This window comes from Lissotriton helveticus, chromosome 3_1 (genome assembly GCF_964261635.1).
Source record: "Lissotriton helveticus chromosome 3_1, aLisHel1.1, whole genome shotgun sequence".
NCBI classification, from domain to species: Eukaryota; Metazoa; Chordata; class Amphibia; order Caudata; family Salamandridae; genus Lissotriton; species Lissotriton helveticus.
Genome location: NC_136061.1, coordinates 1,851,331,341 through 1,851,359,301, shown reverse-complemented (window position 1 = coordinate 1,851,359,301; position 27,961 = coordinate 1,851,331,341). Strand labels below are relative to the sequence as shown.

Sequence of the window (27,961 nt, the reverse complement as noted above, 5' to 3'; positions counted from 1 at the left end):
CTATTTTTGGCTCCTGAGAACAGTTCACACCTTAGAAGAGCCATCAGTTGACTGGTGACATTGGGAAGGCTTTAGGTCGGGCAACAGTAACTTTTTAAAAGTTACCTTTCCGTAATATTTAGAACACATCCAACTTCATCATTAAACTGGATTTTTAACAACAATTAAAATTAGTTGTTTAATTATTTTTCTACATAGTTCCATTCTTGAGTTACAGGATTAGTATTTAATAGTACATCTCTGTGTTTTCCAATGGAACAGCCAAGCCTGCTACAATTAATGCAGTTTTGAACGCATTTTCACTGTAAGGACATGTTTAACATTAAACCTTTACATTTTTAACATTAAACCTTTACATGTCCTACTCTTAAATATCATGCACCCTACCCCATACGCTAAAGGGCCTACCTTAGATGATAATTATCATTATTTAAAAGGAAGGCTTAGGCCTGGCAAAAGGCGTAATTTTGACCGTTCAACTATGCAGTTAAAACCTCCATAGCCAGGCTACTGGTGGCAGGCCTGTAATCATGTTTACATTGTCACAGTAGTGGATGGCACAAGGGGTGCAGCAGTTTACGTGTGACATTTAACTTACAGGCCCTAGGCACACCTTGTTGCCGTATACTAGGAACTCATAGGTTTGTTAAATATGCCAATCAGGTGCATACCAATTTTTCCATGTGTTAAGGGAGGAGCACAAGCACTTTAAAACTGGGTAAATTGCATAGTGTACTATAGCCAGCAAAAAAAACTGGATTCAGAAAACAGCCCAAAAATTAAGAGTGACCCTGCAGAAACAGCACATTTCTAACAATTCCATTTTAAATTCTCCATCAATCTGTATGTGTTTCAAAGCGTGTCTTTGTAAAAAAAAATCTTTTACGCAATGCATAGGTGTACAGTCATAATATCGAGTCTTTTATTTCGACTGGACAGAATATCGAGTAAAAAATATAGAATGGACATAATATCGACTTGACATAATATAGACAACAAAAATATCGACTAGAGAAAATTAATATCGAATAGAATGGACATAATATCGAATCAAAAATATAGAATGGACATAATATCGACTAGACATAATATAGACAACAAAAATATCGAATTTAAGGTAAGTTAATAATAATTTTTATTTTTTGTGTAATATAAGTCTGTAGCGGGTTGTGGGTTTATAGGGGAATAGGGTGGGAAGTAATTTAATTCTAATTAATTAAATATGTTAATTTATTTATTGATATATATTTAGAATTAATTGTTAATTAATTATTAATTGGTAATTAATTAAAATATAATTGGTAATTAATTATAATTGATTAATTGATAAATATTTTAATTTTAGTAATTTATTTTCTGTAGCGGGTTGTGGGTTTATAGGGGAATAGGGTGGGAAGTAATTTAATTATAATTAATTAAATATGGTAATTTATTTATTGATATTTATTAGAATTAATTGTTAATTAATTATTAATTGGTAATTAATTAAAATATAATTGGTAATTAATTATAATTGATTAATTGATAAATATTTTAATTTTAGGGTTCAGGGTCAGTTTTCAGTTTTTGGGTAAAGGGGTATTTTTAGGGTTCAGGGTCAGTTTTCAGTTTTTGGGTAAAGGGGTATTTTTAGGGTTCAGGGTCAGTTTTCAGTTTTTGGGGTAAAGGGGTATTATTAGGGTTCAGGGTCAGTTTTCAGTTTTTGGGGTAAAGGAGTATTTTAGGGATCAGGGTCAGTTTTCAGTTTTTAGGTAAAGGGGTATTTTTAGGGTTCAGGGTCAGTTTTCAGTTTTTGGGTAAAGGGGTATTTTTAGGGTTCAGGGTCAGTTTTCAGTTTTTGGGTAAAGGGGTATTTTTAGGGTTCAGGGTCAGTTTTCAGTTTTTGGGGTAAAGGGGTATTTTTAGGGTTCAGGGTCAGTTTTCAGTTTTTGGGGTAAAGGGGTATTTTTAGGGTTCAGGGTCAGTTTTCAGTTTTTGGGGTAAAGGGGTATTTTTAGGGTTCAGGGTCAGTTATCAGTTTTTGGGGTAAAGGGGTATTTTTAGGGTTCAGGGTCAGTTTTCAGTTTTTGGGGTAAAGGGGTATTTTTAGGGTTCAGGGTCAGTTGTCAGTTTTTGGGTAAAGGGTTTTTTTAGGGTTCAGGGTCAGTTTTCAGTTTTTGGGGTAAAGGGTCAGTTTTCAGTTTTTGGGGTAAAGGGGTATTTTTATGGTTCAGGGTCAGTTTTCAGTTTTTGGGTAAAGGGGTATTTTTAGGGTTCAGGGTCAGTTTTCAGTTTTTGGGGTAAAGGGGTATTTTTAGGGTTCAGGGTCAGTTATCAGTTTTTGGGGTAAAGGGGTATTTTTAGGGTTCAGGGTCAGTTTTCAGTTTTTGGGGTAAAGGGGTATTTTTAGGGTTCAGGGTCAGTTGTCAGTTTTTGGGTAAAGGGTTTTTTTAGGGTTCAGGGTCAGTTTTCAGTTTTTGGGGTAAAGGGGTATTTTTAGGGTTCAGGGTCAGTTTTCGGGTAAAGGGGTCTTTTTAGGGTTCAGGGTCAGTTTTCAGTTTATGGGTAAAGGGGTATTTTTAGGGTTCAGGGTCAGTGTTGGGTTTTTGGGGTACAGGGGTACTTGTACAAATAAAGTAAAATTACATTTAAATTAAATTTATTTAATAAAATTAAATTATATTAAATTATATTATAATATTTTTTCTTAATTTATATTCAAAAAATTATTATATACTTACCAATACTTACGTTGTAATGGTATGCGTTGTAAAGGTATATGCGTTGTAAAATCTTGCGTTGTAAATGTATGTGTTGTAAAAGTTTTTGCGTTCTAAAAGTTTTGTTGTAATGGTAGGCGTTGTAAAAGTATGCGTTGTAACGTCATACATCCCTGGAGTGGGAATAGTAATTTTAACCTCTACGCTATCCAGCGCTTTCCCTACTGTTGCACCCACTGGAGTGGGAGTAGTAAATTTTACCTCTACGCTATCCAACACTTTTGCTAATGTTGAAGTCACTATAGTTGTAACAATAAATTTTAAACATTTTCTAAAATGTTATATATGTTTATTTAATAATATGTTTATATATATATATATATATATATATATATATATATATATATATATATGTGTGTGTGTGTAATTTTTGGTGATATAATTTTTTTAATTATATAAATTATTTATTAAAATTACATTTTTTTATTAATTATTTCTAAGTTTATATTAAATATATTTATTACTATATTAGTTTTAACTTAATTTTAAGACATTTAAAAAAATCGATATTTTGACAGTCTATATTTTTGTAAGTCGATATTTTGGAGTCGATATTTTGGTACTTACCTGTTTGAAGATAGGGAGTCGATATTTTGTCAATCGATATTTTTGACTCGATATTTGTGTATCTCGATATTTGTGTCGTCGATATTATGTCAGTGATCCAATGCATATTGTTTAACTGTGACTACTAAGTATGGTTATGTGAAGCTGAAGTTTATTTTTTTTCTAATTTTTGGGGTCATGCTTGACAGCTGCTGTTTGCAAGACCTATTGATAGTAAGATTTAAAAAATACTTTGAGTGCACCTTGGCTCTACCTCAGAGTATATTTATCTCACATAATGCTATTGACTGTTTGGAAGTATTCTTCCACTTTCCATTGAAATATATGCAGGACTTTTACCCTCGATAAAGTTCACTTAATTATAACATGTTCAATTCTTTATGTCCCTTGCATTGTACACATGAAGCAATCTTTTTCCTTTAATTGAGGTGGTTTTCATTGTCATTATCTGTCTGTTACGACAAGTGTGAAAACTTGACCCTAAAATGGTGGCCTGATTTTGTTTTTTTTTTTCAGCTTAGGCGGCCCACTTGGGGTCAGACAGAAGTAACAATAATTAGTAACATGATTATTTCCAGCTCTGAGCAGTTCTTCCTAATTACCATTGGGCTGAGTATTTTTTAGATCCCAACACTTTTTTTTTTTTACATATTTTTATTAAACATATACAAGCTTCAGTACATTTTAGGTTCATAGTAGCATTCTTGGTGAGACATTCGATACCGGTTACGCAGTGCATGGCGTGCCCACCAACATATATGCCCACTTTTCGGCAACATCCTTCCCATAACATACTTCACGGCATCAGTTCTCCCACGTCTTTGCCACCTGTTACCCCCCGGCCCTCAGCTGTATCCTCTATACTTGGCCCAGGTTGCCCATATCTTCTCGCCTTTCTGTGGGAACCCCCGGCTCTGGTATATTGCCGTAGCACCAGTTGAGGTCCCTCTTCCAGGCTGAGAGTGTGGGGGGTGTCCCTGCTTGTTGAGGCAGTTTCCTCCGTTCAAACATACATAATAAAAGTGAATTCATTTGTTTGTTTACAGATGTGCCCCTGACGAAGGGACCCCCATGTCCTGTAATGCATTGGGCTAAGTTTCTCCATGTCTGCTAAATTCTGCAAATTATATATATTTTTTATGTTCATAACAGATGTTGCATATTGTAAATGGATTTTTGATCAAACAGGTGGAGCTGAAATCCACTTATGTATATGTGTATATACGGTTTGCACTATAATTTCACGTATAACTATACTTTGTAATGCTGTGAGGTGAACACCGATAGAAGTAAAAAACATTTGTTGGTCAAATTATCATTTTAAAGTTTTGTGATTGAATTGGATATTTGTAAGAATACTCTTGGCATCAACTGCCACAGGAACAGTGCTACCCACACAGGGATTTCTTCCTGTCTTAACACTATTGATTATAGCCTGCAGGGTGTCCCTGCTCCTCATGCTAGGGCAATGTTCGTCTTAGCCACTCCTCCCACCAGGGCTAGCCAGGTCTTGGCCCATTGTTGCCACATCACTTCACCAGTCACACTCAGAATGCCACCTTGGCTCGAGTGGGAGGTCCTCGCCCACCACAATCATCATTACACGAGTTATACCTTCCCAGTATGTTTGGATCCTAGGGCATGACCACAATATATGAAAGAAAGACCCCGGCTCGCCACAACCCCGCACACAGTCATCAATATCGCAAATGCCCTTTCGGGCGTAAGCTGTCCGGGAGGCTTAGGATCTGTGGAGAATCCAGAGTTGAATCAGCTGGAACCTTGCTCGTATAGCTATTTCCCGGGGGTTCTGCAGTGCCTCCACCCAATCATCGTCCTCTGGTAAACCCACATTGGACTCCGAGGCCTCCAGCAGTGGGCCCAAACAATCTGGGGTATTGTTGATCAACTTCCGATGGGTCAGAGAGGTAACCTTATCAATCATGGGATCGAGGAGTAGGCGGTCCTCGAGTGGCGAGTATTCAGGCAACCGGGTTTCCTCTTGCAGATGGCAATGGAGCGCATGGCGCAGAGGTTGGTACCGCAGATACTCCCCTTTCCCGATTTGGAACTGGCTCTGCAATGTATCAAAGTCCAAAATTTTCCCTGCTTTCCAGACGTCCCCCAGATGGTCAATTCCTATTAGGCTCCATTTCCGGAAACCCGTTAGTCGTGTCCGTTCTCCCAGCTGACCACCCTCCCAGAGAGGAGTCTGTTCTGTAAGCTTGGTTGCCCTTTGCCAGACCTCCGACACCGCTCAGGTATGCACCGGAAGAAGCAACTTGCTCCTTCCTTTCTGATAGAGTTCCGTCATGTTGCCACCACCTTTTATGTGTTTTTGTGTTTGGTTAGAATTGTAATCTGTTTTGCCATGCAATTTAGATTTTTCCAGTTGAGCTATTTCAGAGTGATCATACTAAGCAGGAACCTGGGTATTTTTGAGGGTTTCTTGGTAGGCCTCTGCGTAATTTTTATTATACTCGCGTAATCTGGAATATACACCAACTTCCATGCTAAGCATATCACACAGAATTTCTGCTTATCTTGAGCCTATGCTGACCAGGGGTGTAGCCATTAATAGTGTAGAAGGTAGAGTGGCTCCAGGAACAGGGGATTTTAGTGTCCCAGTAAAAAACAATTAAAGCTGCTTTCACTACTTAGCCAGTGGCTGAGAGGTCCAGTTTCCTTGCTCACACCACGGCCTATGGCCCACTTGCTATTCCACTGACGCTGAGTGGGTTACCTGCTATATTCTCAGACTTCGGATAAGGAAAAAAGTCTCATGGAAACCGAATGAATATACCATCTTATCACGCATGCAATTACAACGCATGCAATTACAATGCAGACCATTACTCTGCAAGTCGGAACAACAACTTGCTCTAGGGGGCCCGCTGGATGTTGGAATAGTATAATTTACTATTTCACCTCCAGTCTGTGCAACAGTAGGGAAGGTGTTGGATTTGGAATTCATTTCCTTCTGACCCCTCCTCAAGTCATCGCTCCGACTTGGTATGCGTATGGTATGCGTTGTTACAATACTATTATTGTAACGACCACATTGTAATTGCATGCGGTGTTCCGGATTAGTGGTAAACAATGTTTACCAAACTGAAAAAGTGCCACAATCACATTTTTTGAGCCAGCAATGTTCAATGCTTGACACACAGGAGTTCGAGCTACATACTTTGGCATGAAGAAAAGCTGTGTAAAATAATTTTACTTATGCAATATGCGTACAACAACCCATAATTCTGAAAGGATTTACACGTATTACCCAAGGAGAAAAATTACCCAATTTCGCACATGCCTATTTCTTGATTGCCTTCTCCTCCTTCCTCGGTGGTTGTCGCTAATATATTCAGCTTCTCATTTAGGTGAAGAATGTGCAACTGTCAAGTGCATTTTGTGACTTTTTGGTTGGGTGATTCTGTAGTCGCAATTTTGTTCAATGTGATGACGATGTGGCTCGACCACAGTCATTATGCATAGTAGAGTTTCTAGACTGGAATTAATTTAACGCTCATTCTTCAAATTCAATCCAGACCTGGCTTTGCCTCATGGCATGGTGTTCTTGTGCATTTTGTAAAGATTTTTCGATAAATACAATAGAGTGAGGAGGAGAGAGGGGAAGAAAGGTGATCAGAAAGTTCTGAAGGCAGACATCAGCACGGAGTGTGTAAATTGTGAGGGCGGAATAAGGAAGGAGAGAAATCACAAACAGGAGGAACTGAAGGGAACGTACAGGAAGATCTACTTCAAATAGGGGTCACAGATCGGAGGAAAAAAGCAGGGGTGCAAATTTAAAACTGCAGGAGATGAAGAGAAGAAGACAAGAACCAATCAGAGAGAGCAGCAACTACTTAACAGACATGAAAGGAAGAGAAAACGAGGGAGCTAAGCGGGAAAGAGGAAAATGGGTGGAGAATACCAGCCAGGAAGGATGGGTAAAGTACAGTGATCATAAACTGAGGATGGGAGCTTGATGTGTGTGTGTGTGTGTGTGTTAGTGTTACACGTTAATCACCCTTCTACTTAGCTGTTTCATCACTCTACTCCTTCCATACCAAGAGGTGACAGAAGAGCTAGTCTTCATGAATTATGAGGCTGCCGGGGTATGTATTACTCTGCAGTTACCTGAGCTCCTGCAGGGAGCCACAATCTCTGCTACATGGCCACATTGTCCCCTTTTCTGTAGTCAGAGGTCCTGTCCTTGGTCTTCCAGCAGTGGGGAAAGTAGAGGTTACCTAGCCAGGGCTGGACTGTCCATTTTGCCCTCTGGCCTTTTCCCGGCGGGCTGCGGGTCTGGGGCTTCTTTCAGAGCTATCTCAATGAACTGCCATGACCCAACCTTAAAAGCCCCATGGCCCATTCTACCCATGATCTCCTGGAGAGCGGTTCTCATTTGAACATTTATTACCAGGGCTGAATTTGGGTTCCAGTCCTACCCTGAACACAATGCCACCAACAAGAAGGGTAAGCAGCTGCTCACCCCACCCCAGCACAGCAGCTAGAGGTTTCCCTCTGCAGAGCTGAGCCCACCTTTACAACCACGTTTTAGGCTGCACTTACTGATGACTTTTATCTGTCTGTTGTTGAAGGCTTATTGTGAACACTTCCAATACTTGGAGTGGGCTTTGGATCAGTCTATTGCTTACCATTGGTTTGCTTTCTTGCCAGTCTCAGTTGATTAACACCTTCGCTGCGGCGGCTATTCCGCCGCAGTGCTAAGAGGGCGGGGTGGCCGCGCGGCGCTCACACGCTGGTGACGGAACCGCTCCGTCACCAGCCTCGGTTGAGCTGTGCTCATGACGGAGCGGTTCCGTCATGGCCCCGCCCGCTCAATAGAACGCGCCGCGCAGGCGTGAAATCAGCGCCACGCATGCACATCGGGCGTGCCATGACGGAACCGCTCCGTCATCAGCACAGCGCCACCGCGGCTGATGACGGAGCGGTTCCGTCATCAGCGTTGAAGAGGTTAGGTCTTATCAAAAGCTTTCCTTCCTTTTCCTGTGTTTCTCCCGCCCTTGGAGCACATAACTTGTATCCTTCCGCGGCTCACATAAGGAAATGACTTTTTCCTTTTTCTTTGAGTACCTGATGGAAGTGCATGTGTTGCCTTCTCTCTCCCCCATGTGCTGCTTCGCCTGTTACATCCCCAGCCATTGGTTCTCTGTGTTACTCTCCCCCTCACAGCTTGCCTGCAGAAGCACAACCACAGTGTTTTTGCTAGGGTTTGACTGAAGTTCAGATTTTATTTGTTTGGTTTTGTTTCCAAGTGTCACCTGAAAGCCCAGGCCTTGGCACACAAAAGTAGCATGTATGGTTCTGAGGGCGGGGCAGGCTACTGCGCCCATAACTTTGCTTCCTGGTCTGCTGCTGAGTACCAAAAGGCCAGAGCATTTGTTTCAGTACCTAGTCGTCTGAAAAATAAATAATTAATTTACAAGCTTTTTCCCTTAAATTTTGACACTTCCTCATTCAGCACCTCAGAAAGCTGTTAAGCCCTTAAGTATCTACCACTGGTCATTTGTGTTATTTTTTGTCTGGATCACGTGCAAGAGGCTTTTAAAATTCCGTTCAGAGTTCTCCTGTGTGAAAAGTATTTGAACAATAAACTATGCCTATTATAAACATTCAAAATATGGAATTTAACGTACAGTTTTGCGTTTGTTTGATATATATGTTTGCTTTTCATTCGGTAATTTGAAATGGTTTTTTTATTCTATTTTTTAACAATGCTTTGCTTGGCATCTGCATTTCAAAAGTGAGGCCAGGTGACTTTGCCAGTGCTTGTTTAATCCTGTGGCAGCTTCGCGGTTTGCAGAGCTGACACAGTTTAAAACAAATAATTAAGTTGTGATGTCTCCGACTTCGCAAATTCGTCTACCTCTTCATCTTTAATATAGGGAATTGACTTCTGTTTCTCTCTGTACACAATAATCTGTTTTGAACCGTGGAAAGCTATTCAATACATCGTAAAGCTATGGCACTGTATTGATGTGTCTGTCCATTAGCACAGGAAAATGCCCCGAAGCACACAGAGCTGCATCTGTTAAAAAAGCATGGACAATTGTTAACATCCAGAAATTGAAAGTCACTGAGACATGCGAAGCTATTCTGGATTCTTAATTTACAGGGAAATAGGTTTAAGTCTCGCTAGTGCGCACAGAGCAAACCTTATAGCGTGTATAATATAGAAACGTGTGTAGGAATGTCTCTTGTACTGTGTGAAGACTTTGAGATACATAGAGCTGTCTGCTTAATGTATGGAAGTGTATAGATATATCACTTCCTGTGCACGGTTAAAAGCTTTGAGACAGGCAGTACTGCGTCTTTATCTTATGTAAACGTAGGCTGTGTCTCTGCCTGTTAAGTAGACAGCTTTCTCGCATGCATTATTAACAGGATGTATTCTCTCATTAGCTACCACAGAGGCGTGGTAATCTGTTCATATTTGTATTTACACGTTTTTTCATTTTAGATCTTAATTTGCGTTTAACTCCCCCTACCTCCAATGGTAGGTTCTTGCCTATCCTCAAATAGCGTTAACATAAAATCTCGTATATTTTATTTCGTTATAACTTTTCGAGCCCTGCACCAACCCTCGCTAAAACTAAGTAAACAAGAAATATGTTCAGGTATTGTTCGGCACAGTGGGGAGAAATGGGTTAGAAGCTGAGAGAGAGCAAGCAGAACGTGCTTAATTGTACTTGCTATCAGCAGGATTTATGTAAGCTTTGTGAACGCAAATGTCCTGACGTGGCCCTTACTCCACTGTTGAAACCAGGCAAGATGGCGGCGCTGGCCCACGACACTATGAAATATGGCAGCACAGCTGAAGAAACGTTTCTGTACCTCAGGGCTGTGCTAAATGTACTCAGTTTGCACAGCTGGCTGGGCAGAAATGCAAAGGCCCCACCCTTGCTCTGAGGTGAAAACGGAGGCTCGGATGGGCAACGATTCTGGGCATACAGCCATACATACAGGAGGGGGCAGAGGGATTTCTTATACCACTGGTACTTTACTCAGTTAGTTACTAACACCTTTATGTATTTATATAATTAGTTATTGCAGTCTTTTGGCAAGGCGAGGTCATTATCCCAAGGGATTGTATAGCATGTCAATATAATTTGTGAGGAGAGATTGAATATACATAGGAAACCTCCAGAGGTAGAGGTTACCTGATGAGGATGACACAGGTAGGCATTAAAGTTAGCGCATTAAAGTTAGCGCATGCAATGCATGCATTGTGTTTTACAGTGGAGGCCATACCTGCAGTCTGTGTGCAACGGGGACAGAGCTCAGGAGGCGTGTGTTCTACTCCAAACCTTATTGTTCATGACTTAAAATGTTTCAACTTTCTTAAAATTGACCCAAACAAGCACAGCAGCAGGTTCTTGGCCTACTAGGCAACACTACTAGCTCATAATTATGAACAAGTGTCTCCTTATGTGACAAAATATTGCAATTCAGACTTTCTACCATGTTAAATTACCAGTTGCATCGTAGATGACATCACAGATCTTATGATGGACAGTATACACAGGTCCAGAGCAGGATCCAAACAGCCACTGCCAAATGTGATCCTTTATTATGTTATATTATAACAATTTATAGAGCGCACAAATAACAACAAAGGTGTCTCTGCGCTAGCTACTCCTGAGACAAGACAGAGTGAGAGGAAACAGTTAAAGGGGACTTAATTATTAAAAAGCCAGGTTTAAAAATGTTTCCTGAACATTAATAGTGAAGGTATGTCTCTAACCTGACAGGGAAGAGAATTCCAGAGCTTAGCAGTAGCTACCACAAAGCTTCTGTCACCCCAGTTGGATCTATATAATTTGGGAATAACCGGTAGATTTGCACCGGCCGAGTGCAGTGACCTGCTCGGGATGTAAATCTTTAATGATTTCTTCAGAAATTCGGGTCCTATATTATGTGTGGCTTTATAGGCAAAGCACAGCACCTTAAATTGTATTCTGTTTCTGATAGGCAGCCAGTACAATTGTCTGATCACTTCAAACACAGAATGAAATTTCGGTGTGCTGGAAAGCAGTCTGGCAGCAGTATTTTGGATTTGCTGTAGTTTGTTTAGAACCGATTGCTGAGCATTAATCAGTAGAACGGTACAATAGTCTACCTTAGATAGAACCAAGGCCAATAGAATCGCCTTCCTGGATTCAATGGAGATGAAAGGAAACAGTTTTATTGCCATTCTGAGGATGTAGAAGGATGAGGAGACTACCAAGTTGAAGTGGTATTTATAAGAGAGCTTGTCATCAAAGATGGCCCGAGATTTTTGGCCTTGGTGACTGGGACAGGAGGCTGACCGAGATTGTCTGGCCACCAACGGGGGGACCATGCTGAAGAGAGGTTTCCAAACACCATCACCTCAGTCTTAGAGAAATTTCATTTGAGGCAGTGGTTGGACATCCAGGTACACACTGCCAACATACCATCATGAAAGTTAGCCGAGACGCAGTCTTCATCCTTAAAACGGCTAAAACGATTTGAGTATCGTTTGCGTTTGATGTAAGGCTTAAGCCCGCAGATTTAGTAACTCGAGCTAGGTCAATCACATAGGTATTAAAAAGCCTAGGGCTGATGGAGGAGCCCAGTGGGACTCCACACAGAAGAGGGGGATTCAAAATCACCCAACTTAACTGATTGGGCTCTGTTGGCTAAGAAGGATGCCAACAGAGCTTTGGCCTTGTCCCTGATGCCTAGGGAGGCGATACGGTTGATCCGTAGACCATGATCAACCGTATCAAAGGCTGCAGATAGGTCTTAAGAGGACCAACGCCACTGCACCACTCCCATCTAACGCGAACCTTATTTCCTCCACGGCTTTGATGAGCGCTGTTTCTGTACTATGTGGTACAAAAGGGGGTGGTGATGGATTATGAATCCGAAACCGGTCCCAGGATGCTTTTTTCCGGTCCAGGGAAGGCATGGCTTGGCAGTTCGGGCTGGACTGTTCCCATGAGGCACAGGGTCAGAATGATTTGCATATGGCCATGTCTGAACTGGGGTGGCAGAGTGGTCTAAAGAACGTTGATGGATTAAACCCAGATCTGTTGACTGGGTGTGAGTGTTTGATTGGTTCAGATGCTCCGTCCATCGCCACCCCTTTTGTACCACTTTGTTTGCCATAAGTTGGCAGGGTATGCTCAGACGTGAGTCCCTTGCTCACTTTGCCACTGGATTCAAGGAAGCCGGCTGAAGACGGCTGAAATGCCAGAAACCGGTCCTCCGAAGCTTGTTTCTGGTCGAGGGAAGGCATGGCTTGGCAGTTCGGGCTGGACTGTTCCCATGAGGCACAGGGTCAGACTGATTTGCATATGGCCATGTCTGAACTGGTGTGGCAGAGTGGGCTAAAGAACGGTGATGGATTAAACCCAGATCTGTTGAGTGTTTGATTGGTTCAGATGCTCCGCTCATTGCCACCCCCTTTTGTACCAGTTTCTGTACTATGGCTTTTCCTGTAGCCAAATTGCATTTCAGCCAAACAATTGTGGTCCTGAAGGTATTGGGTCAGTAGGTAATTTATGATCTTTTCCGCTAATCTGATGGGCAAGGGCAGGCATGCGATGGGCCGCTAGTTGTTAGAGTATTCCGGGTCGAGGTTTGACTTGTTTAATAGGGACAAAAGTGAAGCTTTTTTCCATTGAGAAGGATAGGCACCAGCTGTGAACATAGAGTTAAAGATGTTGGCAAGAACTGGCCCAATTAGGTCAGAAAATTCCTTAAGGGTAGAAGGCGAACACAGGTCCAAATGTGATCCTGATTTAGCTGCCCTCACCAAGTTTGTTACTAACTCCTAGGAGAAATGGGTGAACTCTCTCAGAGAGAAATTTCCTAAAGATTCTGTAAGGCAGTCTGAACTGGTTGAAAAGACAAGGGAGGCATTAAACTTGGAATAGATGGAGTCTACTTTAGCCTGAAAACTAAGGGCTAAGGAGTTAAAAAATGATAGAGTCTCTAGGTTGGCCAAATTGCAAGGAGTAATCTCGAGTTTGGATATCACCTGAAATAATAATTTGGTGGAATCTTGGCCAGATTCAATTTCTCTAGCACAGTAGCTGCTTTTCTCCTAAAGAAGAAGTTTGTAGTTGGCAAAAGCTTATTTATAGAGAAGTTTCTCCTGGCTATCGTAGTCCCGTCGCCAGCGTCTCTCTTGGTTCCTACAAAGCTGTCTCTCAAGGCACAAAGCTTCCGAATACCACAGGGCTGACCGTGTAGTTTTATTTTTGGAGGCTATCTTGTAGGGTACTAATTTGACAAAAGAAACAAAGCCAATCTGTATAGCTCTTTAGCTGTCTTCTTTAGACTTCTTTGGCTGTCCTAACCTTGCTGCCCATTATCATCCAGTACAACTCACCTCTGCACAACATGAAACACAACCCAGCAATACAACATCAACAGACCACTTTTACTTTGGTGAATGTGAACTCGAGTATCCTAAAGAGTACCTAGGTTCTGAAAGTGCTTTGTGACCATACAAATGTTAGTAATGTGCTAAACAAATGGAGACAACATATAATATACCACATGTCCCTCATCTGAGCAAATGTAGTGCCTAAACAAATGATAAGAAGTACCCCTATCTTTAAGCATAAATAAGAAAGATGTCACCTGTATGTGGCCACCGCTGGCCTTATTCATCAACACGTAATATTTATTAATTGTGCCAGGGGAGAGAGGGTTTGTTCGGTTTGAAAACCAAAACCAGTCCTAGAAAAGTTTTAAGACCATTGCCTTATTTTCCAATTCTCAAACGCATTAAGCAGTCTGGGTTTCTAAGACAAGTCTGGTTCACCTTTTGAGGCTTGAAAAATCTCATGCAACAGCTTTTAGGTTGGTTAAGGATGCAGGATACAGCGTGACAAATAAAACACCTAAAAAAAAAAACTACCCAATGTACAGCAAAGCAGATACTATGAATCGGATTATTCTTAAATCCATCAACCGTTGACTAAGCAGTTTTAATGAAAAGTATAAACACACTAAGCTCAAATAAAGTCTTTAAAATAGGGGTGGACGGAATGTTTAATTCTACCACCGCGGAATTGACAAAATTTGGTGACTTTGCATTACTTTTTTGTGCAGCGTTCCAGCCAAATCCCGCCAATCACTACGTGGTGGAATTTTTTTCCCGTAAGGCTCCACAAATGTGAGCTTGTGAGTGTCAGCAAGACTTGGTGTTCCTTAGACCGATTTTCTAATGCTGGCTGTCGCAGTCAGATAGCGACTTCTCAAGTAGATTTGCTGCTGCTTGAGTGGATTTTCTACTCAAGCGGCAGCAAAATCACCTGGAATGGGCACGTTCTCTTGCACACACCATAGTGCCATTTGCGCTACTGGAACTAAATTGCAGCATGAGCAGCACAACGTGCATGTTTTTTACCCGTTGGCGGAACTCCATGGAATCTCGCTTTGTTTTTATGAAACTCCACGAGTTCTACCCACCCAAACTTTTTAAGTAAATTTCAAATCTTTGTTAGGAGCCTTGCTTAGTGAAGATCTTTGGGAAGGTACTCTGGGTGCACTCAGGTTGTCTGTAGAAATGTCCTTTCTGCCTCAGGGTTCCCAACTTTCAGTGCCTGAAAAGACCACTGGGCTGTAAGAGGTCATGGAGATCATACTGCTAATTCAGCTCCACAGTGGTAGTAGTTCTTGTAGTCCAATACTGTGTTCACATCGTGTAAGACCAGGCTGCATCTTAGGGGGTCGATTCACAGTAGCTACAAGGTTCTCTGGAGGGCTCTAGGTACTGAAGAGGCTGCAGCGACCTGTGGAACTTCCATTCCATTGTTTTACAGACAGGCACTTGTGATTGTTAATTGGGAGATACAACCTCTGGGGGCGGCAAGAGTTTGAAGCTGATCAGTTGAAAGCAGGGAGTGGTTAGCAGTCCCCAGAACGAGGTTTGTTTCTTACGGAGGCATGTTATCTGCATGCGTAAGCATAGCTTGATGCCCCCTTCTGTTTTCATCTACTCACATGTGGTGCACACTTTACTTTTGTGTGTGTTACTCGCACAGAATTTACAGTATCTTGATAAAAATGCCCAGGTGTGGTCCCATGCTCACTGTGCCACAGGACTCAAGCTACATCCACTAACAGGCCCAACTACTCCAAAACATTTTAGGGGTTGTTTTTCCCGTCTGTATGGAGTCTGGCATGGCAGCTTGGGCTAGACTGTCTCTACTAGAGTAGGACCAAAAAGTCACTTGCATATGACTGGCCTCTGCCAAGAATGGCACAGTTGGCAAAAAATTGATGGACTGTAATGTGGTCCTCACTAATGACCATAGGATGAGATTACCTTGAGCATTCCACCAAGCAATTTTTGTTTTTTGCTGAGATTAGGAGGATAGCAGTGTCTGTTTTAAAACATGTAAATGTGAGTAAATACTGGATGGAATAACAGCCTGTGTGTAATTACTGGCCCCCTTGGAAGCCAAAACTTGAATCCAAATCCTGGATTATGTATGTACGTCAGCAGACTAGAGTTGGTGTCTTTCAAGGGTGTACCTTGGCTGTAAATCCCCCCTTTGTGTGCCTGATATCCTAATTTGTATTTATTTAATTAAAGAGATTTATATAGCGTGGACAAGACCACAGGGGGTATCAGAGCGCTTCACAGAAAGGTAGTTGCATAGTTACAAGAGTACAAGAAATATAAACGGCATTAGAACAGGAAGGACCGAAAAAGGACAACATCGGTCACAACAGTAGAACATTTCAAAGGAGGGAAGAGTAAGATAGTGAACCCTAGGGTGAGACTGAAGGACTGACCCAACAACTCTTTAAGCATAACCCTTTGACTTTCTCAATAAGGGAGCAAGAGTTTATATCACAGCTGAACAGGAGAGGACAGAACTAAGTGACAGTAATAGTTGTTTGTTGTACACTCAAAACAAGGGTAATGCAGCACCGTCTCAGGTGGGCTGTGGGACTAGCCCAGGAATGTTTTCATCAAAATCAGTTTTACTTCCCTTTCGAAGGAAGCTGTGGAATTATTCAGTCCTAATTCCGGTGGTAAGGAGTTCCAAATTCTACCTCAGAATGCTCGATTGTATGTTTTCATTTTATTTAATTTCTGTGGTTTAAGTGGGTGCCCTATGGACATCGGCGCTATCCCTTGGGTAACAGGTTTCCTCACATTTGCTCCGCTGCTTCCCATAATATATATTTCCTGCAGTTTGTAGTCCTGTATCTTCTCCAAGAGGGAATTCAAACAAGAATGTTCCCCTTCACCACTCAGCAGGAGCCAGCTGCCAGGCGTTGTAGACCCACACCTGACTGCAGAACAGCCGATGAGACATTTCTCTGGATGAAGGGGGTGTCCGGGTGGACTATCCTCTTGGTAGAAAGAATGACAGGGGAAGAAAGCCTCGTCAACATTCTGATAATGACTGGCAGCTCCACGTGCCAGCGGCAGCTGCTGCCACCCCACAGCACTGCACTCTCAATCTGTGGCATCTGCATAATATCTCCCAATTCAGTCTGAGGGGCGAATCTGTTCATTGATATTAAGGATATGACCATGTCTGATGGACTAGATGGTCAGTAGCACACGGCCTGTCAGGCCCCGTGGGATATATTCGGGCGGCCTGTAGGCCAGCCCGGGCCAGAGGAGTGTAAGGCTTCGGGGTCCTCTGACTTCCACTGTAAAGAGTTTGTAGCTTCTTGGTGTGCACACTGCTCACCTGGCAAGGAGTTCCCGTTCCCTGTGTTACTTTCTGCTCAGCAGAACAAGCACGACAACGGCAGGCCCTCTCTCCCCGGCTCTTCACCTACAAACGAGGTGGGGCGTGGGGTTGAGTGTCTCAGCCTGTGGAGCCCTCTCGTCTGCGTGAGGGTATTCAACAGCCTCTCTGCTGCACCTTGTGACTGAAGAGCAGTGAGTGAGATGCCACTACGTACTGTCTGCACGTGTTTCGTCCCATGACGCAAGTCACAAGAAATTACAGCACGGGTGCAGATTAATGAGCTTTTGTATGCGTGACATGATTGTTCAGTGAGGGCACTAAACATATGACACAGCCGATGTCATTGGTGATGTCACATGCGAAGGCATCTGGAGTTTGCGTTATGTTGCTATTGGAGATGGGACTTGCAATGCGATCTGCCCTGTCAGCTGTGATTTCCTGTATGATGTCATTTAGTCTATGATGGCACAGACGTTGTGACTGGTGAAGTCACATGTGAAGCCAGCAGTGATTTGTTCAATGCTGCCATTGGTGATGGGACATGCATTACAATCAGTGGTGTCAGTAGTGACTTCCTGTATGATGTCATTTGGTCATTGATGGCAAAGATAACCTCATTGGTGATGCCACATGTACAGCCATCTGTGACGGATGTACGTTGTTACAACGCATGCTTTTACCACGCATGCTGTTACAACGCAAGTTTTACCACGCAAGCCATTACAACGCATTGCTTTGGGGGGTGCTGGATAGTGAATAGTTTAATTTACTATTCCAACTCCAGTCCCCGTGGATAGTAGGGAAGGTGTTGGATAGTAAATTAAACTATTACTTATCCTAGAGCTCCCCCCAGTGCAATGCGTTGTAATGGGTTTCGTGGTAAAGCCTGCGTTGTAACAGCACTGCGTGGTAAAAGTTGCGTTGAAAAGGATATTCCCCATCTGTGACATGTTCCTTGATGCCCTTGGAAACTGAATATCTAATGGTGTCATTCCTGTCCACATTGCTGTCCTGCATAATGTCATTAAATGTCTATTAGGTGCTGGGGATGCACAGCTATCCTTATAGAGGTTTTTGGGTTGACCTTGAAACCTTACGTCTTCATTACAGTTCTTGCACTGTATGACCTTGAGGTGTTTGCTTTCATGCATTCTGACACTTCTGAACATCTACCCTTTCACTGAAATGTGTGCCAGAGACCACCATTCTCATAATTCCAGTAGTAGTGTCATACCCCTGACTTACTCTTGAACTTGAATGAGAGGTCATTATCGTGAAATCTAAATGTAAAAGCATAATCAAAACCATGTAGCAACAAAATCTAAATTAAAATCATCAAAGAATAAAAAGAAATCAAAACTAGGCCCCTATTTTTGATGCCTTTGAGTTGTTCTTGCATCATGCCAGCCAACACAAGGACAATGCAAAGGCGTCAGTAATATTTACAAAGCCACGCAAGGCCTGATTTGTGTGGCCTTGCGTAACGTTGTAAAGAAATGCAACGCAAGGCAGCTGCTTGTGCTACGTTACATTACATTTCAATTTGGGAGGCGTTTCATGGGTGGAGTATGGGCATTTGCATGCATCCACCCATGCCTTTTGGCACATTCCAGATTTACAAAGAATTGTACATCTGGGAATATGTCAAAATCCCACTCTTTCTCTAGCGAGACATATCTTTATTTCTCCTTGTTATTTCCTCATTCCACGTGTGTACATACAATGAGGAAAATGCCTCTTAGGATTGTTTTTGTGCAGGAAGGTGCCTCTTCCTGCACATAAAACAACCCTGCCTGTAACACAGGTATCCTTGCACTATGGTGCACTGGTGCCTTCCTTGGCGCAAGGCTGCACACAGTGTGCCATCACAAGAAGAGAGCAGATATGCTCCATCTGCAAATGTCTTTGCCGGTTCCAAACAATGTGTTGCCAACATAGACCATCACTAGTTCCTGTGCTCGGTACCTAAATGTGGACAAGAGCTGAATGGAAGTTGTAATGACTACGTCCCATATTGACAAGCCTTATGCTGTTCCCAAATGCGGATCATGTGCCTTGAACCTCGATGATAGGAATCAACGTGAGTCGTAGCCAAATTTTTGTTTGTTGTATCCTTTTGGTGAGAGTACTCTGGTTTTGGAAGATTAAGGCAGGAATTCTATACATACCATGTGTGCTACTTCTAGTAGTCCATACATTTTGATAATAATGTTGTTTGGTCACTGAGCTTTTAAATGCAGAGTAAGGAAGCCCTGAGATCTACAAGGATTGGGACTGCATGGAATTAAGTCAATTTAATAAGAATTCATCCCAATCAGGCTGCTGTATCAAGCAAGGGGTGTGCAGCCTGTGGGCAATCGCCCCCTAAATGACATATCCCACTATCTCTTCCCTAGCACTTCTGAGACGATGACACCATTTGAAACAGGGGGGCTCTTACCACCAACATTTACTGACCTGGGTCAAACTCCAGTCTCACCTGAGCTTTGCTAGTTCATGAAGGCGAACAAACATTTTGTTGGTTTTACACTGCTAGAGATCCAAGCAGGTTCCAACCTGTAAGCCAGGGTGGAATGCACCTTTGCTCTTGTAGCTTGGCGAAGGGGGGCAGATGAAGGACTGTGCATTCTACTGAGAGGGCGAGAGATAAAGAGCAACATTTCTTCTTCACTGAGGCCGACAGGACACAGAGTGAGCCTCTATCACTGAGCCAGCTGCCCAGCTAAATAAATGCAGAAGTACACAGAATTGTTTGCTTTCCCTAAGGCCACATGAAACGAGGCTTAAGACCTTTCTCAGAGAATTTGATCTTCACTTTAGTGGCTGTTACAAGCAAACTGCTTGCAGCATTATATGAGTCCATCTGTTTTAAGGATCTTCCGAAACTGACACGAGTCTAGTCAACAATTGCCAGATTGACCGCGCACCACAGAACCGTACCTGTATTTTATTTTTCCAATGAATGTATTGATAGATTGCTGTGCTCACGTTTTTATTGAGTTGTGCACAGTTTTAAAAATAATGTAAGGCTGTTAGCTGAAACAATAAATAAATAAATTGTAAAATAAACTGTGGAATTCATTACGTAGTGAAATGTATGAATATAGCTTTCTCTATACACCATGAAACCTTTTCTGCCATTGGGTACATATGGGGCATATAGACATGTATGTGCGTGCATCTCATCACACAGCGGCTATGCACATATGTCTGTATGAAGCATACAGACATAGATGGGACTTATCTCGCCATACAGTAATAGGTTATTAGACGCACAGGGTGTATCTCTACGAAATAGAAAGATATGGGTGTGTCTGTACACAGTGGCAGGCTATTAGAGACATGGAGTGCATCTGTGGCCTATAGACTTGTATGGGTGTGTCTATACCCAGTGACTGGTTATGAGGCACTTATGATGCATCTGGAACAAATGTATGATGTTACAACGCATACATTTACAATGCATGCCTTTACAACGCAGTTTTTACATCGCAACATCCTTTACAATGCATTCTTTTTCATTGCATGCCATTACATCGCATTTTCAGAAACTACCTTTACAATGCATTCCATTACATCGCATTATACCTTTACAACACATACCATTACAAAGCATACCATTACATCGCATTTAATTTAAGTGTTGGATAGTATAGGGGTAATAATTACTATTCTAACTCCAGTGAGTGCAACAGTAGGGTAAGTGTTGGATAGTGTAGGGGTACAAATTACTATTCTAATTCCAGTGAGTGTAACAGTAGGGTAAGTGTTGGATAGTGTAGGGGTACTATGCGTTGTAATGGTATGCAATGTAATGACTTGCGATATAATGCCTGCGTTGTAGTAACATGCAATGTAATGCGATGTAAAGGATGTTGCGATGTAATGACTGCGTTGTAAAGGTTGTTTCCCATCTGGAACTTATAGACATAGATGGTGCTTATCTTGGTACACAGTAAGGGGTGTGCGTCTTTGTACACAGAAACAGGCTCTTAGATACACAGGGTGTATCTATAACGTATAGAAAAGTAGGAGCATGATATGTTTTCTCAATCATTCTCTAATACATGGTCCAAAATGTGGTTTTCTAGTTCCCCTGGCACTAAGAACTTAGTCAATGTGCCAACACGAGACAGAAAACCTGTTGGACTGCAACCAACTCACAACCAATTGACCAATATTTCAGTGAGATGTGTTTTAAGTAATGATCAATCCAATGAAAAAATCACAGGACTAGTTAATAGAACTCAAAACCCTCTTTATTTAAGGAAGAGTTCTCCCAAGTACATGTGGAAACAATGGATGCATTTCAGAGATGTCTTTTTTAAACTAAAAATCCCTCCTAGTGTTTAGGATGTGGATTGTTGCTATAATAAAGATAAACCAAATGGTAGCTTTAAGAAGGTTAGCTGCACTGTTTACTACAATTGTAAACAACAGAAAACATTCCAACATATTTGCAGTTTAACTTCTTAGCAATCTGACCCTCATTCTTCTATTCACTAAGCTAATATTAGACTTAAAAGGAAAGCCTAATTTGAGTTTCCGAGATGATGCACACCCGCATACCAGTTCGAACAATAAGGCTTTATGTTCAATAAAATAGCAGAGCCTGCTATTCTAATCGTGTACTTGCAGCTTTCCTGACAAGCACAGCAAGTGGAGACTGAATCGGTTCCTGTTAGCCTTCAGGCAAAGTGGGTGATGTTATTGTCCATGGCCTGTTTTGTTTGTATTCAGGGACGGTTTTAGCATTGGTGGTGCGAAGTGTGACACCTTCACTGCCACCCTCCAACAGTGCCCCTCATCTCTCCATAGCACCTCTCTCACATCTAATTCATTTTTTATAGCGCTACACATACCAGTGTAGGGTGCCAGAGCACTTTACATCACACACTAATTATGCAGAGACAATGAATCATACGTGTGGAAATCAGTGTACAGGAAATGTTACATAAGACAGAGTGGACTTCAAGGTGTAGGAGTCAGTTGCATCCATACGGTTATGCCTTGTAATTTAAGAGTGCTTTGTCTGCAGAAGGACAAGCTCAGGATTGAAAAGTATCCCATTGGTTGGAGTTGGCTTTACTAATACGAATATATTTATACCCAAACAAACCCTTTTTTGCAACATTAGGATTATTAGGGACTGTGGAAAAATCATAGCGTTCTAACCTATACCGTGCAGTTTCCATGCAGATCTTTCATTCCAGTTCATAGCTCACTGTGCTACATTAGGATTGCATACAGGCTATGAGGCACATTGGCTGCAGCTTTAACATATAGAAACGTACATATGTCAGTACACGCTGATAGAATGTGAGACACGCGGGGAGTTTCTTTAACACATAAACAAGCATTGATAGCTATCGCTGTACACAGTGGCAGCCGCTGAGGCACATGGGAGGGGGGGCCGGGGGGGGGGAGGGGGGGCCGGGGGGGGGGGGCATCTATAACACAGGAATGTATGGGCGCGCCTCGGCACACTAAAGGATAAGTGAGGCTTAGGGGCATCCTGGACATATATACAAATATGCCGTAGTTCTGTACACAGTGTGGAGTTATGAGGCACGTGCTGCGTCTATAACATATACAAATGTATGGTTGTCTCTGTACACGCGGTACGTCTGTAGCACCCTGGTGTGTAGGCGTCTGTATACACTGAAAGGTAATGCAAGGTATGGGCTACGAAATACATTAAAGTACGGGTGTTACTGTTCACAGTGAGAAATGTTGTGGCACTTGGGGCTCTTCTGCAACACATAGACACATAAGCCTGCAGCGCGCTATATACAAACTACGTGACGTTGTGGGACAGGGATGGAAATGTGACCCCTCGTAATGTATACATGTTTCCATTTCTGTGCCGTGTGGCGCACGCTTGCAACACACGGGTGCACACACATTTAGAGGTGTGTGTCTGTGTGTCACTTCTGCTTACAGTGAAAGGCTTCGAGGCGCAGAATGCATATATTAGGTTGCACACCTCACGGTGCAAAGAAGTGTCTCCGAGTGCACAGCGGGGGCAGGCAGACAGGGTGTCCCTATGAGCTCACGTGTGTCCCCTTGCAGACAGGGTGTCCCTATGTGCTCACGAATGTGTCCCCTTGCAGACAGGGTGCCTCTGTGTGCTCACGAGTGTGTCCCCTTGCAGACAGGGTGTCCCTATGTGCTCACGAATGTGTCCCCTTGCAGACAGGGTGCCTCTGTGTGCTCACGAGTGTGTCCCCTTGCAGACAGGGTGTCCCTATGTGCTCACGAATGTGTCCCCTTGCAGACAGGGTGCCTCTGTGTGCTCACGAGTGTGTCCCCTTGCAGACAGGGTGTCCCTATGTGCTCACGAATGTGTCCCCTTGCAGACAGGGTGCCTCTGTGTGCTCACGAGTGTGTCCCCTTGCAGACAGGGTGTCCCTATGTGCTCACGAGTGTGTCCCCCCTTGCAGGCAGGGTGCTGATGCGAGCAGGGCGCGGGCAGGGCGCGCCCGCCAGGGTAACCTCCAGTGGCAGGGGGAGGGAGGGGTGCTGGTGCAAGGGCAGGCCGGGACTGCAGTGTCCTTCATCCCTCCAGCCCCTGCCTCCTCGGCGGCGCCGGGTACCACATGGGCTGCGCTTGGCTGGCGAGAGTTGCCTGTCTCCGGAGAAGCCGCGCAGAGTGCGTGGGTCCGGCAGCGGAGGGGAGGGGAGGATGCTGCGGCAGGGCGCGTGTGATTGGATGTGGGGGCGGGGAGGGGAGCGCAGCGCGAGCTGGGAGAGTGCTGAGCAGGCAGTAATGACATGCACCAGCTCTCCATCCCATCGGATGCATGCATGTGCCACAGGAGAGACCTGTGTGTGTGACGGGAGGGGAGAGGAGGCCGTAGGAGCAGGGAGCGTCCGGGGTGCCCAGCAATGAGGACCCGAGCCCAGGGCATCGCGCAGGGAGGGCAGGTGGCAGGTGCTCCCGTCCTGCTGGGGAGGAGAGGAAAATGAGGAGAAGAACCCTGCAGAGGGGCACGGCTACTCCTTCACTCATCCCCGCCGGGCTCTTGGGACCGGGGGCTCCGCTGACCCCCTTAAGCAGCAGCACGCGGTGGATAGATAGCAATAACCGGCTGCGTTTGTAGCTGCAGAGAAGCCCGCATCAAGGCGCTGTAACAACATGTTCCTCTCATCCCGCTCTGTGGGGTTCATCTTATCCACCGCGGAAGGATGAAAGGCTGTTGAACTCTAGCTTGCACACGGATCTCTGCTGCAGGTGCACTAACCCACTGCGCTGACCTGAGAGTGGCTGTGCGGATTGACTGGGGCATGTTCGGTCTCAGGGCGCTGAGTGAGGGGCAGTAGGGGGTGAGGGGAAGTGCCGGGGTCGCCCCCACTGCCGCCGCCTCCGCCATGCGCCGCTCCAGCACCGACGAGTCCACATACCACCGCAGTCCGTCGCTGGACAGCAAAGACTTCTCGTTCCCCCAGGGGGGCGGGGCGTTCCGGCGCTACAGTAGCATGTACGGCGCCACCGGCAGCTCCTTCTTCGGCTTCCACACCAACCCCGGCCCGAAGGCCACCAAGGCCAAGTACACCTCTCCCAAGGGAAACAAGTACGTGGTGTTTTACCTGGACCTCTCCTTTATCTTTCTCCTAGAGCTGAAGCGGTGCAGCATGGCGCGCAACTGCCTCCAGTGCATCAAGTACCTCATGTTCACCTTCAACCTGCTCTTCTGGGTGAGTACACGTCTCTTTCCCGCGCTTTTCTGGTGTGCGCTGCAGCCGCGCCTCTTGTGTTGGGCCCGTCGTGCGCCCCTGTCAAACTGTTCCTCAGACCTCGAGGGGCCCAGGAGTGAGCAGCTCACATAGGCTGGTTGTTTGCTTCTGAAAAGATGGACTTTAGTCGTTTCCTAATTATTACTACAATAAACGGAGGGGTTGGGGTACCAGTATGCACAGGTGGACCCAGGGTTGCATGAGCTGCTCACGGGCCCTACGCAGCTTGAGGTCGGTCAGACAGAGGAGCAGATTTACAAGCCCCCTGCGCCACTTTTGCGCCACTTTTAACCTTGAAAAAATGACGCAAAAGTGTCGCAACGGTCTTGTGAATCTGCCCCAGAGTTTTTACCGAGGCCGTGCTTTGTTGTATTTGTTTGTTATATCCAATGATTATATGTTTGTTGCACTTTGTTGCATAAGAAATGTTGCCCAGAAGCAAGCGTTTATGAAGAAAGTAATATGCCGTTTGGATACCCTGCTGCCTCTCGCGCGCGCTGAGCCTGCCCTCAGAAGTATATGTGACTTTGAAAAGTCCGCCTTGGCAGAACGTCTCTTTGCTCAATTGAATGTGTCTAGGTTTGTTGAAGCTACTATTGTAACTTGTATGCGAGCAGGTGCGCATAATAAACAAATATTAGTCTCGCACAGAGGTGTCCAACGTAGGTCCAAGAGGGTCAGTTCTATCACTCTGATTGTCATGAAACACTTGAACTCCCTCCAGGGGCTCCAAGCGCTACAGCTGCATCTTTTAGCATCGCTGCACCAGTAGCAATCCTTTCTTCGCCCCTGGAGGATGAAAGGTTGATAGGCCCGCGTGGGATGAGTAGAAGCTGTTTACATACTCAGTGCTGTTCCGCCATTGCTGATTGGTTTGTGTGAAACTTGGTTTTGTTTTTAACATGAAGTCGTTGCTTCTTAGCACCCCAGTTCCAAATGTGTAGAAGGTGTCGTGAGATTGAACCCGCTCTCCCTCCCCTGCCCCCTGACGTCCACCCAGCACCCTGTTGAACCGGGGGTGTCACATGTAGAAAGTGGTGCCCGGCTGTCCTCTTAGACAGGGGGACACGGCGCTGGCTTTAGGGCCCAGCACTGGGCGCTGACCTGGAAGGGGGGCGCTGTGTTTGGCAATAACTTTTATTCAAAAATGCCTGATGCAGAGTTCCTTGTGCGTCCAGCTTCCAGGCAGCAATACAAATGTGAAGATAACTCTTGTGATTAGTGTTCATGCTAGAGAGAGAGAGATCACATCTTTGTCTAGTGGCAGTTTTGACTCGCCACAAAGTAGCACAGAGGGTTAATATGCCTGCTGCAAAGAACAGATCTGTATTTTATGTGAATAGCTGATTGGATTAGTAAAGCCATCCTTTACCACAAATTAAATGTATGTTAGAGAGGAGTTATGGAGAGATGAGGGGCATTTTTGCTCGATGAAAACGTTGTCACACCAGGCGCCAACAGCGCTAAAGCCGGCCCTGGTGGCACGTCTGGGCTGACAATACAGGTCTGAATCAGAAGCCAGGGGCCATGCGTGTATGTCTGCTTCCTGGTGCAGTTTTTTTGCTTTTGCTATTCTGTGCTATGCTGTGCTATGCAGTTCTGTGCTATGATAGGCGTATTCACGTAGTATTGCTAACCGCATTTAATCCTCCAGCGCTTTATGGCATTGTAGAGGACAGGGTTATGGGTTCCACTGAAAGCTTTACTTGGGGTGTGGAGTGAGACTCCCCTGTATTAAACTTCCCTGCACCCAGGCAATATGAAGAGCAGGATGGGGGAGGGGTGGTTGTACTCAGGGGGAAGGGGGTAAATACAGTGCTTCATACAGTGGCCTTCATACTGTGGGGCTGACCCCTGGCCGGGGGCAGGCTTGGGGAGGGGATATGTAGGTAGAGGAACAAAGGAGTGCCAAGTGGGTCTCAGACTCTAGCTTGGAGGGTCAATCTGTTCCAGGAGAAAGCAAACTAACTTTATGCGCAAAAACTGTAGAGTGCTTCTACTAGAAGAAAAGTGAACAGCCAGGAGCCGCTCTGTAATGTGGCATCTTTATGTCTTTTGTACCCGTGTCCTGATTGTGGGCTCCTCCACACAACACAGAGTGCCTCAGCGCCTTAATTCAGAAACATACTCACACTGTTCACACTCGATACATTTTAGGGTGAAAGATCTGCCAATATATTTTGGCCATCACATATAGGTGTATTTTTAAAGGGCGTTGTTGGGAATGCTAAGTATGTTCGGCGCTGCCAAGTGGCCTCACAACCTGTGCAACACCTGCCATCTCGTCATTCGCAGATAGACCCCAGGTGGGGAAATGCCAACTTTCTAAACATGGCATTTCCAAAATAACACTTTAATATCCAATAGTGCCACTAAAGATGATTTTAAAATACAAGTAGAATTAGTGGAAGAAGAATTTCTCTAGCTGCTCCCAAACTGAATGAATCACTTAACAAATGTAATAAGATAAACCAGTGTTAGTTTATGGGAGGCTAGTCTTGCTACAGTAAAAAAAAAAACGACTATGGAGTTTTTTTCACTGCCAAACCACATAAAACATTACAAGTTTAATGCTTTCTTCTTAAATATTAAGCACCTTGCCTGTGAGCATTTAGGGCCTATGTTATGGTTGACTTATAAGTATTCAAATGTAATGTTTTGGCATAGCAAAAGGTGTATTATGCCAAAACAAAATGGCAGTTTAAAACTGCACTGCAGACAGGCCTGAGACTTGTTTTATGGAGCTGTTTTAGTCGGTGGGACAATGGGTGCTGCAGTTCACTAGTAGCACCGCATTTACTGGCCCTTGGCACAGGCAGTACCATCTACTAGGAACTTACAAGTACATTAAATGAGCCAATCACGTGTATGCCAAGTTGCCATGGTTAAAGGAAAAAGCACACTGGTAAAGCACACAGAGTCCCAATGCCAACAATATGGATTCAAATACAGGTGGGGAAAATCTGGGGTGCCTGTACAGACAGGGAACATTTCCGGCACTCACATTCCTACTTGAAATGCTGTGTTTGATGGCTATATTTTACACTGTATGTATTTACTCTGATGATATGATGACACCAAAAGGAAAAGCTATGAAAAAGACTGTTGAATATCAGTTTTGACTGTATTTATGAGGGGGTACCATCCTGCTCCATTGAAATTATATCTTGTTTGCAG

General features: G+C 43.9%; 1 protein-coding gene across 6 annotated transcripts in view; it reads left to right on the top strand.

Moving 5' to 3' along the window:
* The window catches only part of TSPAN4 (tetraspanin 4), a 2,988,612-nt gene that overhangs the window by 2,164,293 nt on the left and 796,358 nt on the right, over window positions 1–27,961 (top strand). For 5 of the 6 annotated variants that reach the window (XM_078682789.1, XM_078682790.1, XM_078682791.1 and 2 more), the window contains one exon: window positions 24,666–24,745. In XM_078682789.1, coding sequence (XP_078538915.1) covers window positions 24,683–24,745 — 63 coding nt within the window. In that variant the 5' untranslated portion in view covers window positions 24,666–24,682. Of the gene's footprint in view, window positions 1–23,899; window positions 24,746–27,961 lie in introns of those variants that run through there. The other variant, XM_078682788.1, reaches the window with a different exon arrangement.